Here is a 15,474-nt window from a genome sequence, read left to right as displayed (position 1 = left end):
TTCCCCGCAGTCTGTGCCCACCGCACTCCGCTTTCCCCTCAGTCTGTGCCCGATGCACTCCGCTTTCCCCGCAGTCTGTGCCCACCGCACTCCGCTTTCCCCTCAGTCTATGCCCGATGCACTCGGCTTTCCCCTCAGTCTGTGCACACCGCACTCCGCTTTCCCCTCAGTCTGTGCCCACCGCACTCCGCTTTCCCCTCAGTCTATGCCCGATGCACTCCGCTTTCCCCGCAGTCTGTGCCCACCGCACTCCGCTTTCCCCTCAGTCTGTGCCCACCGCACTCCGCTTTCCCTTCAGTCTGTGCCACCGCACTCCGCTTTCCCCTCAGTCTGTGCCCACCGCACTCCGCTTTCCCCTCAGTCTGTGCCCACCGCACTCCGCTTTCCCCTCAGTCTGTGCCCACCGCACTCCGCTTTCCCCTCAGTCTGTGCCCGATGCATTCTGCTTTCCCCTCAGTCTGTGCCCGATGCACTCCACTTTCCCCTCAGTCTGTGCCCGATGCACTCCGCTTTCCCCTCAGTCTGTGCCCGATGCACTCCGCTTTCCCCTCAGTCTGTGCCCACCGCACTCCGCTTTCCCCTCAGTCTGTGCCCGATGCACTCGGCTTTCCCCTCAGTCTGTGCCCACCGCACTCCGCTTTCCCCTCAGTCCGTACCCGATGCACTCCACTTTCCCCTCAGCCTGTGCCCGATGCACTCGGCTTTCCCCTCAGTCTGTGCCCACCGCACTCCGCTTTCCCCTCAGTCTGTGCCCGATGCATTCTGCTTTCCCCTCAGTCTGTGCCCAATGCACTCCACTTTCCCCTCAGTCTGTGCCCGATGCACTCGGCTTTCCCCTCAGTCTGTGCCCACCGCACTCCGCTTTCCCCTCAGTCTGGGCCCGATGCACTCCGCTTTCCCCTCAGTCTGGGCCCGATGCACTCGGCTTTCCCCTCAGTCTGTGCCCACCGCACTCCGCTTTCCCCTCAGTCTGTGCCCGATGCACTCGGCTTTCCCCTCAGTCTGTGCCCACCGCACTCCGCTTTCCCCTCAGTCTGTGCCCGATGCACTCGGCTTTCCCCGCAGTCTGCGCCCACCGCACTCCGCTTTCCCCTCAGTCTGTGCCCACCGCACCCCGCTTTCCCCGCAGTCTGTGCCCACCGCACCCCGCTTTCCCCTCAGTCTGTGCCCACCGCACCCCGCTTTCCCCGCAGTCTGTGCCCACCGCACTCCGCTTTCCCCTCAGTCTGGGCCCACCGCACTCCGCTTTCCCCTCAGTCTGGGCCCACCGCACTCCGCTTTCCCCTCAGTCTATGCCCGATGCACTCCGCTTTCCCCTCAGTCTGTGCCCACCGCACCCCGCTTTCCCCTCAATCTGTGCCCACCGCACTCCGCTTTCCCCTCAGTCAGTGTTCACTGGTCTCTGCTTTCCCTTCATTTTGTGCGCAATGCACTCCGCTTTCTCTCTCCGTGGGCTGGGAAGCCCAAAGCGCTGTCTCCTGCTGCCAGGTCTCTTCTGCTGGGTCTCTCCTTCCTTAGCAGTGGTCACTACCACACAATCACCTGGGTGGGAGTTACAAGAGCATGGCTAGAAAGGCCGCACACAAAGGTAATTAATCGTACCGTAAGAATCAAATACCTGTTCTCAGCTATGGCCACTTCATAATCTGGGAAATCAGTATCTTAAATTTCACAGTCTGAAGTCCACGTGGAAATTTTTACCCATAGTAACGGATGGCCCCAATGCCCACTTTTTTTATTCTTTTTGGCCAGTGTCCTGTCTTTTCCAATCTCATATGTTAGGCGTAAGGTTTTCCAAAAAAAATCTGTACCTATATTTTCTCCGTTGACTGTCACAAAACACATGAAGATACACGGTAAACTTAAAATTAGCCCTAAGGCAGAAAGTAAACAAAAGTATGGAATCTGATAGTTGAGCACAGCAGTCTGAAGACGACGCTAAAGTCAGTGAAGCTTCTCATGTCCTGAGAGTTCATTTCATATAATTTCGGTTGTATTGTTGTGTGCCATCAAGTAATTCCAAATCCTAGTGACCCCATATGGCAGAGTAGAACTGCCCACAACAAGGTTTTCCTAGGCTGTAATCTTTACAGGAGCAGACTGTCAAGTCTTTTCTCTCATGGAGTGGCTGGTGGGTTTAAACCTTCAAAATGTCGTTAGCAGCTGGGTGCTTTAACCACTGTGCCACCAGGCCTCCTAACTGCCCCACTGGGTTTTCTTGGCTATAATCTTTAAAGAAGCTGATCACCAGGTCTTCCTTCCATGGAGCCAGTGGGTGGGTTTAAACTGCCAACCTTTTGGTTAACAGTCAAACGCTTAACTGTTTGTGCCACCAGGGCTCGTTTTAAGTTCTGATAAAAAAAAAAAAAAAAAAAGATAGAACTTCTCAAAAAACATTTTCACTACTTCAAATTTTAACTTGGAGCAGGACTGTTCTTGAGTCATATTAGGCATCCCAAGAAAAGTGCTGAGGTATGGTCACTCCATGTTATGAATGAGCAGGGAGAAAGCAGACCTACTTTTTAAGCCCGACAGAGCTTAACAATACTAGAACACATCTTATGCATTTTCAGCTTCCTGAATTTCTAAACTCAGATTCAGTCATGGACTTTGTTTGAACAACACAACTGTCCCAGCAGACATGGGGGAATCAAAGGTTCTACTCAGGATACCAAAACAAAGTCAAGAAAGCGCAAATAATTATCTGAAACTGATTCTAATAATGAAAAATCATTAAAACAATTTTATATGTATCTTGAATAAATTAATAGCAGGAAATGGCAGACATTTAAAAAACAACTATGAACAACCACTGTCACAAAAATGAAACTGTTTTAATTGTTTTATTATTTTTTAAAAAGTCTTTTACTGTCCTCCACTTAGGATAAATCCATGCTCTGTTGTGTTCTATGACCTCTCCCCTCTCTCTCTCTGGAGAAAGGAAGAAAACCTTTAAATCAAAAAGTGATTGTTACTTTGTTCTAGGCCTTTTCTCTGGGCGTGCGTGAGCCACACCATATGCATTCCTGGATTTTATTTCTAGTAGGTAATTCATTACTAGTGTAACGTCAACATTATTACTCTCCCTAAGTAATTCTAAACCATCACCGCAGCCACCCGCTCAGCTATTTGTGGAGGGTTCAGTGCTTGTCCTGAGCGTCTGGGTGCTGGAGAAACCTAAGCGAAGAAGGGACGGGAGCTGGAGGCCGGTTTGTACAGGGCAATGATTTCAAAAATGAAACTGACCAAAAACGCCTGCCCCAAATTGTAGGTAAAGTGAGAACAAAATCCATCCAGATTCCTGCAGTCTCTTGATGCGTTTACAACATGAATAGTGAGCAATTTACCACGCGTGGGTACTACGTATTATGTTATCCTTTTCCCCCGAAAACCCAAGTGGACCCTTTAGATTACCCTGTCCATTCAAGAGCACTTCTTTTTGGAATATTTACCAAAAACAGAACAACAAAAAACCCTTGGCCGCCCAGCTGATTCCGGCTCAGCGACCCAATAGGACGGAGTAAAGCAGCCCCATAGGGTCTCCAAGGCCGTAATCTTTACGGATGCAGACTGCCACAGCAGCTAGTGGGTTCGAACCACCCACCTTTCGTTTTACCCACTGCGCCTCCAAGACTCTTGGGAATATTCAGCAGGGGAAAAAAAGCCTGGAAGTAAAATTACGGCTCCAGCACCGTACAACCGCAAGGTGGCACTGCTTTAGCGCACCTGAAAGACTCGCGAAGCCCGGCGCCAGGGGCTCCCTAAGGCTGCAGCCGGCTGCGCTCTCTGAGGGCGGCGGCGTGGACCCCCACCTTCGCCCCTTTTGCTCTCGGTGAGCAGATCTCGCTAGACCCAGGACCCCGGGGAGGTCGGCTAGGTCGGGCCCCGAATTTCCCGAGGCACACGCGTCTGCGCTGGTTCAGACGAGCAAGCGTGTGCGACGGAGCCCCAGACACGCAGAGGTGGCGGAGCGCCCGGGGCGGGAACTCTAGTGGGTCGACTCCGCGTCCGCAACCCCTCAGGCGCCCCTCCCCGCGTACCCGGCGGCGGGAACCGGCCTGGGACGTTTGGATTCCTCTCCCGCCGCCCAGCCCCGGGGTGGCCCCCACCCGCGACGGGGCGGAGGGCGGAGCCTTCCCGGCTGGGGCGGACACCTAGGGAGCCCGCACCGCCTTTCCTCGCGCGCCGGGGCCACGCCCAGGCACCGGGAAGGGGCAGGGGGCTGGCAGAGGGCACCTCGGTGGGGGCTGGAGGGGACGAAACAGGGGAAACTCGGGACGGTGGGTCCGGGACACGGGGATAGGGTGGGGGAGCGCGGGGCGGGGCTACTGGAGGCCCGGGGGTCCGCCCCTCCCCCCGCCTGCCCGCCCCCCGGCCCGGCGCGCCCCCGCGGGGCCGGGGCGGGGCCTGCGTGTAGTTTGGGGTAGAAAAGGGCGCGGGGCCAGCCTAGGCAAGAGAGGTGACAACCGCCGCCCCGACGGCAGAGCCCGGCCTGACGCCGCCATGAGCGCCGCGCTGTTCAGCCTGGACGGCCCGGCGCGGGGCGCACCTTGGCCTACAGAGCCCGCGGCTTTCTACGAGGCAGGCCGCTCGGGCAAGCCGGGCCGCGCCGCCGAACCGGGGGGTCTGGCTGAGTTGGGCGCCGCCGCGCCGGCCATGTACGACGACGAGAGCGCCATCGACTTCAGCGCCTACATCGACTCCATGGCTGCTGTGCCCACGCTGGAGCTGTGCCACGACGAGCTCTTCGCCGACCTCTTCAACAGCAACCACAAGGCGGGCGGCGCGGCGAGCGCGGGCGGCCTCGAGCTGCTGCCCGGCGGCCCCGCGCGACTCCCGGGCCCGATCCCGCGCCCGCTCAAGCGCGAGCCAGACTGGGGTGACGGCGACGCGCCCGGCTCGCTGTTGCCAGCGCAGGTGGCCGCGTGCGCGCAGACTGTGGTGAGCCTGGCGGCGGCCGCGCAGCCCACGCCGCCTGCGTCTCCCGAGCCGCCGCGCGGCAGTCCCGGGCCGCCTGCGCCAGTGCGCGACAAGGGAGCGGGCAAGAGGGGACCGGACCGCGGCAGCCCCGAGTACAGGCAACGGCGGGAGCGCAACAACATCGCCGTGCGCAAGAGCCGCGACAAGGCCAAGCGGCGCAACCAGGAGATGCAGCAGAAGTTGGTGGAGCTGTCGGCCGAGAACGAGAAGCTGCAGCGGCGCGTGGAGCAGCTCACGCGGGACCTGGCCGGCCTGCGGCAGTTCTTCAAGCAGCTGCCCGGCGCGCCCTTCCTCCCGGCCGGGGCCGTTGACGGCCGGTGACGCCGGCCTGCCGGCCACAGAGACTCGCCAACGACCCATACCTCAGCCCGACGGGCGGGGCGCGGTCCAGAGCCCGCCGGCACTCACCGCCCGGAACTGCGCCAGAAGCTAGGACTGGTTATTTTGTCGTAAATTATTTTTATAATGGTGGCTTTTTCTACATCTTACTCCTATCGATGCAGCTAAGGTACATTTGTAAAAGTGAGGTCTCAAACCCTTTATATTGTAGCTAAGAGGAAAAGACTGAGCATGCTCACCTTTTTATATTAATTTTTACAATATTTTTTAAGAATAAAGCATTTAAAAGCAGCCCTGCCTCCTGTGTTCGCAGTGACTCCCGCACGCCGGTGGCCCGGGACCCCTCTGAGGAAGGGTCCATCCCCCATCCTGGAGCGTGCAGTGGGTCACATAGGGAGGCCACGGGACAAGGGATGTGCCCCCATGGGGGAACCTAGCTTCTCAGAAGAGAAGGGGTCTGGCTTGCGTTTGAAATATGCCAAGGGCTACTTCCGAATTTTTCCCTTGAACTTGGCTCGAGGTCAGTAAGGCGTGACTAAATCAGGATAAGGGAGTGTTTTCAGGTTGGAGGTGCGTCAAACCCAAGGCCCGACCCGGAGAGGGGCGGCCCCCGCGGGTGGACATGGGGGCCCTTTTCAGGAATGAGGGGCAGAGGAAGGCTGAGTGATCAGAGAAGGCTGTTTGCATTTTTTTGGCTTTCAGGGGACCTTGCTTTCACTTTCCGGTCTTACGGACAACTACCCGTAGATTTTCAAAGCAAGTACAAATACAAAGCAGTCATGTAGTTGGTGAAAAGTCTACTTAAAACCGGATATCTTACCGGTAATGATCATGTTTCAAGGCTTATACTAACAAATAAATAAAGCCATCTGCCCTCCCCGCCCCCCCCCCCCCCCCCCCAGTTTGGGTACCAGACACCTTTTCTTGGTCTAGGCTGCTAAGCTGCTAAGTTAGGTAATTAATTAACCAGGGACTGTCATGATTATATCGCTATAAGGAAGGAAACATGGAAAATTTTCAGTGTCCAAAGCTAATTCATAGTTTTATGCCAATTGAAATCTCTGCCAACACAGCAAAAGATAACCACATCCTTATCTACATATGAATAAGGGATTGTCCTTAGTTAGGTAATATAACCCACTAGAAGGGCTACTTGAGCCTGTGTAATCTTTGCTCTCTCTGCACATTACACAGCCTGATTACATTACAGGCACATTGTAGAGTGAGCTATCTATATCTCTACTCGGTATAGCCGCAATCACACTGGTTAGCTTATCTAAACTTTATAAGTAACAATTTCACCTCTGACATAGTTTCCTAGCACATTTTCCCAAAAATATTGAACTGCAAAGGGTGGAACATTTATTATAGAACGGTAATATTACAATATGGGACAAAGGCTTAAGCTTTCCAGGGTATTTTTTAGAGGAATGTTTAAAACAAACAGTGTAAGAAAAACATGCTGAATCATGGTAAAATTTCAAACACATTAGAATTACAACCACACAAAATCATTTTTCTGATCTATTATTGACAAAATGAAGACCTTAAACTTATGTAAGTTTCACTAACATATTCTTAAGTTTGTAGATGACCACAGGAAGGTAATAAAAGTATAAGATTGTAGAAAAGTATTTCATTTATAGTTTACAAAGCCATTTTACTAATATTTGTCCCAGAAAAATTCAAGTAAACTCCATTTCAAGATTATACAGTACATTCACCCTGTCCATTGTTAAGGAATAACCACCACCACCAAATACACGAAAAGTTCACAGACTCTCGGGCAGCAAAGGGTGCCCGACAGGGGCTGGCCCTGCGCTCAGGAGCTGGATTTCCTCCAGTGCAATGCAGCTCGTCGGATGGCTGGCTACGGACCGGACAAAGCAGTTTAACGGCCCCACCTCCTTTGCAAGGACACTCTTCACTTCATAACTCTGCAGTGATAAAGGCATGCCGGTTAAAGCAAACACAGTAGCTCTGGACGTTCTGTTCCCAACAGCACAACACCAAAGAGCCAGAGTAGGAGAGCTTTTCCCCAGGACATGACCTTCTACTGCTCAAATGGTGAGAACATTGGTAAGGAGAAAAAACAAAAACAAAAACGAAGAACCGCAGTACAAGCCCTATCATTATGGTAAATGAGGGGATGCTTTACTCTGATAACTGAATTCTGTTTTTACATAAGGAAAAATTTAGAATCTCTCTTACTGCTGTGTTAGTGAAGGTAACGATAAGCATCTTCCAGCTACTATCCTAGGAAAGGAATTGGGGAAATAGACACATAAAAGGGACTGTTCTCTAGCTGGAGGCTGGGGCTGGGTGCAGCGCTCACAGCTGTCTCCCACTTCCTTTGGGACACTTCCCCAATCTAGCAACAAAGGATTTCCTGGTACTTTGCCCCCAACTTCCTTCTTAATAGGATCCCATTTCTTCTTCTCAAGTTAAAGTGGGCTAAAGACCTCTTAACGTACGCGTAGTATTGAGACTAAAACTTTTTCTTGATGAGTTATGGTTGGGAGCCCTGGTAGTGCAGTGGTTAAGAGCTCAGCTGCTAACCAAAACGACGGCAGTTTGAATCCACCAGCCGCTCCTTGGAAACCCTGTGGGGCAGTTTTACTCGGTCCTGTAGGGTCACTATGAGTTGGAATTGCCTTGACGGCAACGGGTTTATCTTATGGTTACTGGTTAATCTAGGGCAAATTTCATTTCCTGATGGGAACACAGGGCACTGGGAACTGAAGTATGTGTCCCCCACAAGGCTGATAAGGTGCGACCTGCCCTCAACTGAAAACGGCTTCCTCTGTGAGTGGGTTGAAAATAAAGAAAGGCTCAAAAGCGTTTGTGACAAATCACCAGCCGACTACATCCCTGAATTCTGGGAGATGGAAGCCCTGAAGGCAATGTGTTCTTCCAGAAACCGACCTTGCTGGCACTTGTCAGGAGTATCAGTGGTGCCACTTACCTGTCTCTGTACAAGGCACTTGACATGCCTCTACAGCAGGCCTTCGGCCCTCCATCCGTCACAGCTAAGGAGACAGAGGCTTGGGGAGGCAGCCCAGCCGGTGGGCCTATCTGGTTGCCTCCATAACCAGCTCAGTGAGGGGTGGGCAGGGGGCGTGGCCTGTAGCCTGGTTAGAGAAGTGTTCCAGCTTTGCCTGGCCGGTTTTCAGGGCCCAGATACTGTGCTGTGAGGAAGGTCTGTGTGGGGGTCCAGGCCAGAAAGCCCAAAGGTCACAGCTGACAGCCACACAGGCAGCTGAATGTGTGGGTGAGCGAGCCCAGCCCTGAGCCCCACAGCTGTGTTGAGTGCAGCAGAGAGGGCTGTCCTAGCCAGGCCCTGTGCAGACTGCCAGTGTGTGAGAACACGGATGTGTGTGAGAACACGGAAGTGTGTGAGAACGCATGTGCCAGCCACGAGGCTCATGTGGTTCTTCTAGAACAACGAATATCAGGTCAGTCTGCAGTCTGGGCCTGGCCTGAGGCCCACTCACCATGGGACTTTGCTTTTCCCATCTGTGAGGAGTCATGGTGCTAAAGTTCCAGCTTTCTTAGTTAAAAAAAAAAAAAAAAAAAGAGGCAGAGCAAGGTTGGCAGTGGTTTAATGGAGTGGTGGGGAAGAGTGAGAATTACTGGTCAAGATTGGTTAGAGATGGAACTAAAGGCATCTGACTCTAGAGTGTGGTAAAGTCCTTCCCTGGGGCCTAGCTTCCTGCATGATGTGGACAGGAATTCACTCACTCATTCATAAGAGCTCATTAAGAGCCCAGAGGGCCAGACATTGAAGAAACAGCACTGGACAGGACAGAGCTTCAAGGATGCTGGTCTAGAGGAAGAGTGGCAACTGGAGCAGACTAGGGGAGGATGACCATTTGGAGCTGGGAAAACCCAAGAAGAAGAGCTAGCTAGGTTCGTCAGCCTTGTGTGTTTGTGTGTGTAAAATGGCCCAGGCTTTCCTATGCTCATTTAGGGTAAAAATACGGAATTCTGACTTTTAAAAGTCAGCAAATAATCATTTCTTGTTAAAATGTCAGGTTTCGCAGTCTTCCATAATAACTGCATCACCTATGAGTGGACCTTAAGTAATGAATATTCTTTATTTGGGTGAAATCTTTTTTCTTTACATTAACATGGACAGGTTAAAATACACAGGAAAACTCAGCTGTGATTATCTGCTACGAGTCAAGCCGGGGCAAGGACTGGGACTTCCTAAGGTGTGAACCTCGGGGCTCCACGGGCATCAGCCCTGACACACTGGAGTGTCCACGACTGAACACACATGCTCACACACGCACACACATGCGTGCTTTTGAGCTCTTTATAAACAGGGTTTTACCTAGTGAAGCATCCTAGTTGAGAAATGAACTCTGTGGGGAGAACAAGCCAGCCTCAGCCAGAAGGAAACCCAGCGAATGAGAGGTTTCTGCCAGGGCCTCCTCCTAGTCTCTGGGTCCCAGCCCTAAAGAGGTTGGGTGGGTGTGGGGCCCTCGGCAGGTGAGTTGTGGGGCGGCAGTCCCCCAAGGCTGTCCTCCTGGGGCCTTTGGGGCCAAGTGGGAAGATCAAGCCCAGCTCCTGGAGGCCCAGCTCTGGACCTCCATGAAGCCACAGGGAAGGCATCACCCTCTAGAGCTTCAACTTCTCAAATCCTAAATAAAGATCATGAAGACAGCTTGTAAACTGTAAGCCAGGTGTGTTTGGTTCATTTTGTTTAGGTGGCAGGATCTGGTTCATTTTGTCATGCCTTGCCTGAAGCAGGAGTCTTTACAAAGGCCTGGTCCCTGACAACCTAGACCTGTCATCTTAGGCACCTGCTTAAACCTTGACCCCTCAGCTTGGGCAGTTTCCTCCCTTACTGGCAGGGCCTCCTTCTTTCCTTCCTCCCTCCCCCAAGGACCAAGTAAAAAGACACCAGAAACCAATCAGCAAGTACTGCTGCCTCATCACCTTTAGACACATCAACTTAAACGCATGCAGAAAAACAGAGTAAAAGGCTCATCACACCCCCATCTGGGCGGGCTGCCACCTCTGCCAGGTGGTAACTTCTCTGGGGGTGGCAGTGAGAGTTCCCTTACGGGCCTCATCCAACACAGGTTACAGCTATGAGCCCTGCGCCCTTTGTGTCCTCAGCAGTAAAGTGGGGTGATGGGGAGATTAAATGAGGTGAAAATGCAGTGAACATAGTTCTCAGCACATGGACTTTCTTGACACTTAAATTTTCACACGGGAAGGGTATGTGTGTTTATAGACCACACACTGCGAGGCCCTGTCCTATTAAAAAAAAAAAAAAAAAACCTATAGCCTGGCCTAAAACCTGTTCAGCGTGCAGGGCAGTCTCTGAGACAAAGGCCTTAGCTGGAAGGCATTGGGCACTGGGGCACGGTGCGGAGCGGCTTGTGGGGACGGGCAGGGCTCACACAGAGAAGGCTGGGACACCAGTCAAAGCTCTGCAGGTGATGCCCTGTGAAATCAGCGTGAGAACAGCTGCTCAGATTAGTGATTCTCAAAGATTCCGTCTGTGGATTTATCTGTGTTCCCATTCACTTCGCACTTGGTGTACTGAAACAATTTTTGTGGCCTTTTGCCTTGGTTTCTTGGAAAAGCAGCTCGAGAGATTTATCCCCTAGGGGATAAACCTTTGCCCTAGTTTTTTACACCACGGTGTTTGTTACATTTCCTGGGTAAGCTATAAACAACTTGGTTTGATACTTTCTGTCTGGCCCTGGGCTGCTGTCTACTCTGTGACTGGTATGCGCCTTGCAGGGATTGGTCAATATACTATGCAAATGAAGTGACTATGAATTATGCAAATGAGGTGACTATAGCCTACTACGCAAATGAAGTGTCTGTGGCCTACCAAGAGGGGATTGGTCAGTTTGTGGCCCTGCTGGGAGGGGCCATGCCTTGAAATTGATACAGAGTTATGTAGATATAAGCAGCCAGCTCCACCGAGGTTTTTCAGACATAAAGAAGCAGGAAAAAAAGAGAGAGAAGCAGAGAGATAGGAGACTAGGAACCTCCTAAAAGAGCTGTAACATGAGTCAAGGGCTGTAACACTGAAGACAGTAACAGGCCTGGAAGGGGCCCTGCAGTAGAGTCAGTGATGACAGATGGCAGGGCCAAGGGGAGCCTATCCTCAGGGGGCTGAGAGGAGGCCTGCGTGTTCGAGAGGGGTTGAGAGACCTGTCCTGCACTGAAGAAGGGAGACTTTGTCTACATGTTTCCTGATCCTGATCCTGAGTTGTAGCCTGTTGATCCTGATCCCAAGTTGTACCCCGTTCCTTAATAAAGCACTTAACCGTTAAGTATAGTCTGTAAATTCTGTGTGGCCATTGAAATGGATTATTGAACCCAGAAGTGGACAGTGCCATGGGAGGGATGGCTGATGTCGGAACTGGTAAAGGTTGGAGAGTGTAGGTGCATCTAACCCCCCCCTCATAGAGATCAGCCTTGGGCTAATCTTGATTCACGCTGCCCACCATGAAGTTAGACAGTGTGAAAGGCTGCTTTCCGCACAGGGTCAGCAGCCTGGGCTGAGCAATGGCACACCTGAGCGGGGCAAGGGCACTGGAAGTGCTGGACAACTAGGCCGGAGGGGGTGGGCCTGCACTTACCCCATCCTCACAGGTGGCCAACCGCAGAAGGGAGGAAATACTGCTCTGCAGGAGCTGCAACAAGAGTGAACCTGGCTGTGACCTTCCACCAGTGAAGGAGTCTCATGCAAAAAGTAGTCATGTCCCAAAAACCAGGAGGTTAAGTCTGGAACCACCTGTCTTCTCTTTTCCAGACCACGGGCCAGGCTTATGCACGCAGAGGGCAGCTTCCTCCCCTGTTCCAAGGACTCACCTTAGAGTTCAAATGAGAGCTTCAGGCAAGACCTCTGCCCACCAGTCCACAAGATCTGCATGTGGTGGGTGTGCGAGAGCGAGCAGTAGTCATTGCACTGACCCCTAGCATGACCCTCTCACTGTCCACGTGGCGAGCATGAAGAGCAAGCACATGGCCAGTGCACTGACCCCTAGCATGACCCCCTCACTGTTCACATGGTGGGTGTGGAGGAGCAAGCACATGGCCAGATGACTGATCCCTACCTTGACCTTCACGGAGCACCCAGATCTGGATGGACAGTCCAGGAAGACCTGCAGGTGCCTTCTGAGAGCAGGAGATGTGACGACATGGGAGCATTGGCCGCAGTAAAAGGCTTCTTCTCTGCAGTAAGAACCAGACAGGACACTAGTATGAAGAGTCCTCATAGTGGACAGACTTCTTCTAAACACCAGGGTGTGCTGAGATAGAAAAAGGGTTTTGTTCTCAGGAATAACGTTCATGAGGAGGCCAGAATAAGCCCTGCACGTAGCAGGTTCCATAGGACAAACATTAGCTCGGGACTGGCAGCCTCCTGGCAGGTGAAGTTCTCAAAGGCAGAAGGACAGGCAAAGCCCATGAGACTAGGCAGGTCCTGGTCAGGCTCCTCACCCTGCCTGAAAAGAAAGCTTATTTGTAATCACCAGTCTCCACAATCATGAATTGCTACCAAGTAAACCTGTGATACATGCTGCTTTTCTGTCTTAAGTATAGTCTAGTAATGACTTCATGCACAGGGCCACCAAACAGGAGGAGACATTTGTTCTTTGCTTCCGAACAATCAGAAAAGTAATGAACATAGTGTTTCTTGTCTGTCACATGACAAAGTCACACTGGTGGCCAAGAGAACTGACTCAGAAGGGAATGCAGTGCCCGGATACACAGCCACAGACCAGGAACCCCCGGGGGCTGGTGCATTGTGTTCAAGGCAGGGCAGGAGGGAATGTCTACTCCTCTTTACTGATCCCTGTGGAAGAGTCTTCACCACTCACAAAGTGACTAACTGCACAGTACCAAGCTCCTCACTCACCTGCTTTTGCTCTGAGTTTTTCTTTATTCTCTTGACTGATAATAAAGAACAAAAACAGCAAAAACAGCTCAAAGTGTTCCTTTCTTTTTTAAGATTGGAGGAGATGCAAGACATAGCAGGAACCGCTGTTATGCAGAAAGGATGCACACTGCCCTGGCCTTGTCCCTGCCATTCACCTGGGCAGGCATGGTTTCTCCTTCTGCCAGGGCAGCTCCAAGCATTCCTCTGTCTCCCTGGGCACCTGCAGGAAGCCAGCCCGAGTGGGCCCGACCCTGGGCTGCAGAGGCAGCCGCAGGCATTGTGATTGCTTCCCATGCTCTGGGGGCTTCTGGCTGAAGCGCTCCACCTGGCCCAGCCCCTCTTACCTGTGCTCTGGGCTCTGTTCCAATCTCCCATTGCCACATCGGTCACAAGCAGGCCATGAAAAAGCTGTGCTCTCGTCCACACCAGCCACAGTGCCTAGGCCAAGTGAAGAAAGCCATGGACTCTCAGAGTTGGGAGCTGGCCCTCTCCCTCTGCAGGACTCCCAGTGAGTTTCTGCTCCCCAGGAGGTACGCAGTGATGGGCCTTTGATTTTTTCTCGCTTGTGAGTTTACATAAATGTTCCTTAGCTTTTTATAATTTCCATTTATTGTACAAACAAAATTATAAAAATAATTAAAAAGAAAATTTTCACACTTACTATAATGTCACTATTTAACCAAGTATTTTCATTTTTGCTTCATCTTTTCCAGTCTTTGTCAGGTATATACATAGTTAAATAGTTACAATCAAACCATACATGCAATGTCTCACTCTACTTTTTAGGTTGCTATAAGAATTGTTTTGTGTATCTCGTAGATATTCCACTGAGCTGATACAGTGTAGCTCACTTAGATGTTCCTCGTCATTGGACATTTAGTTTTCCCAATTACATTAGTAGTGAGGTAGTGCATATTTTTGCACAAGAAGTCTTTTTCTGTACCGAAACCCTTTCCTTACGGTAGATTCCTGGAAGAGGAATATGTCAAAAAGTATGAATATTAGAGATGTGGAAAAACCCTTTTAGAAAGTGTTTCCTTAAAGGGCTTTCTGATTTACATTGTCACCATTAATTCATAGTGTACTAGTTTCACTATGTTGTGTGTTAACATCAGCTTAAATATCTGTCTCCTTAATAGGTACAATTGCTATTTTAGCACTTCTTTAAGAAGGAAAGATCAATATTCTTATTTGTTTGTTAATAACATGTCTTCTTATGTGATTTCTTGGCTGGTGGCCTTTTTCTGTTCATCAATTTAGTTGGACTCTTATATAACCTTTTGTCTGTCTTATTTGTTACAAATAATTTTCTTGGTTTCCTTATTGCAATTAAGGATATAAAGATTTCTTTTTTGCTCTAACACTTGCACATTCCTTTATGGTGTATAGGATGCTACCTAGTGGGGGCTGTATGAGAGGTGCAGGGACAGATAGTCCCTGCTGTCACAGACGCTGCAGTGTGAAAAAGACCCCTGGGAGTACAGCAGAGAGGACAAAGGTCCAGCTCAAGGGGCCAGGGGAGGCATCGAGCAGGAAGGGGCCTGAGATGCTCTGCAGGCCAGGAGGGAAGGGAGGCTGCAGTGCGCAGCAGCCAGTGTGGCCCATGGCACCACGGAAAGGCAGAACTGAGATCATTTAGGGCTGGTTGGGGATTTTAGCCTTAATCTTGGAAAGGAAGAGACACCAGTGAAGAATTTAAAGCAGGGGATTGAGGTGGCCTGGTGTTATTGGATATGAGGCATTACGGATACCATTTAGATGCACTAGCGAATCTCAGACCAGCCTTTGTTGAAAGTGGTGAAACGAGAAGTTTGAAGAAAAAGTAAGACATGCCCTGAGTTATCCTTTCCATTTTTGCAGTAATGAATTTCATTCCCACTAGAACAAGCATTAGGAGAAAATTTATCTGGGGAGCATAAAACAGAATTATAAGAACTAAGTAGGCTGGGTTTATTAAAATGCATTCATGTACTGCATACTTGAATGACTTTTAAAAAATGAAAACAATAGATGGTGATTTTGAAAAAGCTACCACAACTAATGACATTATCCTTGCAAATCTAATCCAAAAGTGGGTCAAAGGGATGAAAAGTAAAGTCAATAATGGGTTACAATGCAGCTGGAAAGGAGTATCTATTACTTCACCACAGGCAGACACATAAGTATACTCAAGTGGAGAAGCAGTGGCTGGGTCCACACACAGGGACCCTGACCATGACCTATGCCAGGGATCCCTCCAGTTG

The 15,474-nt window shown here is 50.9% G+C and overlaps 2 protein-coding genes across 9 annotated transcripts in view; one reads left to right on the top strand and one right to left on the bottom strand.

Moving 5' to 3' along the window:
* Positions 1–4,440: 4,440 nt before the first annotated feature.
* Positions 4,441–5,610, top strand: CEBPD (CCAAT enhancer binding protein delta). The gene has a single exon (XM_049853512.1). It carries the CDS (start codon positions 4,504–4,506, stop codon positions 5,299–5,301), a length of 798 nt encoding a protein of 265 aa, XP_049709469.1. The 5' UTR covers positions 4,441–4,503; the 3' UTR covers positions 5,302–5,610.
* Positions 5,611–6,222: 612 nt separating this feature from the next.
* The window catches only part of SPIDR (scaffold protein involved in DNA repair), a 780,587-nt gene continuing 771,335 nt past the window's right edge, over positions 6,223–15,474 (bottom strand). For 3 of the 8 annotated variants that reach the window (XM_049853507.1, XM_049853509.1, XM_049853508.1), the window contains 4 exons: positions 13,576–13,669; positions 12,408–12,525; positions 11,931–11,984; positions 6,223–7,256 (listed from right to left, as the gene is read on the bottom strand). In XM_049853507.1, coding sequence (XP_049709464.1) covers positions 7,092–7,256; positions 11,931–11,984; positions 12,408–12,525; positions 13,576–13,669 — 431 coding nt within the window. In that variant the 3' untranslated portion in view covers positions 6,223–7,091. Of the gene's footprint in view, positions 7,257–8,284; positions 11,985–12,407; positions 12,526–13,575; positions 13,670–15,474 lie in introns of all 8 variants that reach the window. The other 5 variants (XM_049853506.1, XM_049853504.1, XM_049853505.1 and 2 more) reach the window with 5 other exon arrangements.

The sequence above is a fragment of the Elephas maximus genome, chromosome 15 (assembly GCF_024166365.1).
Source record: "Elephas maximus indicus isolate mEleMax1 chromosome 15, mEleMax1 primary haplotype, whole genome shotgun sequence".
Taxonomy (NCBI): Eukaryota; Metazoa; Chordata; class Mammalia; order Proboscidea; family Elephantidae; genus Elephas; species Elephas maximus.
This window is presented reverse-complemented; position numbering and strand designations above follow the sequence as displayed.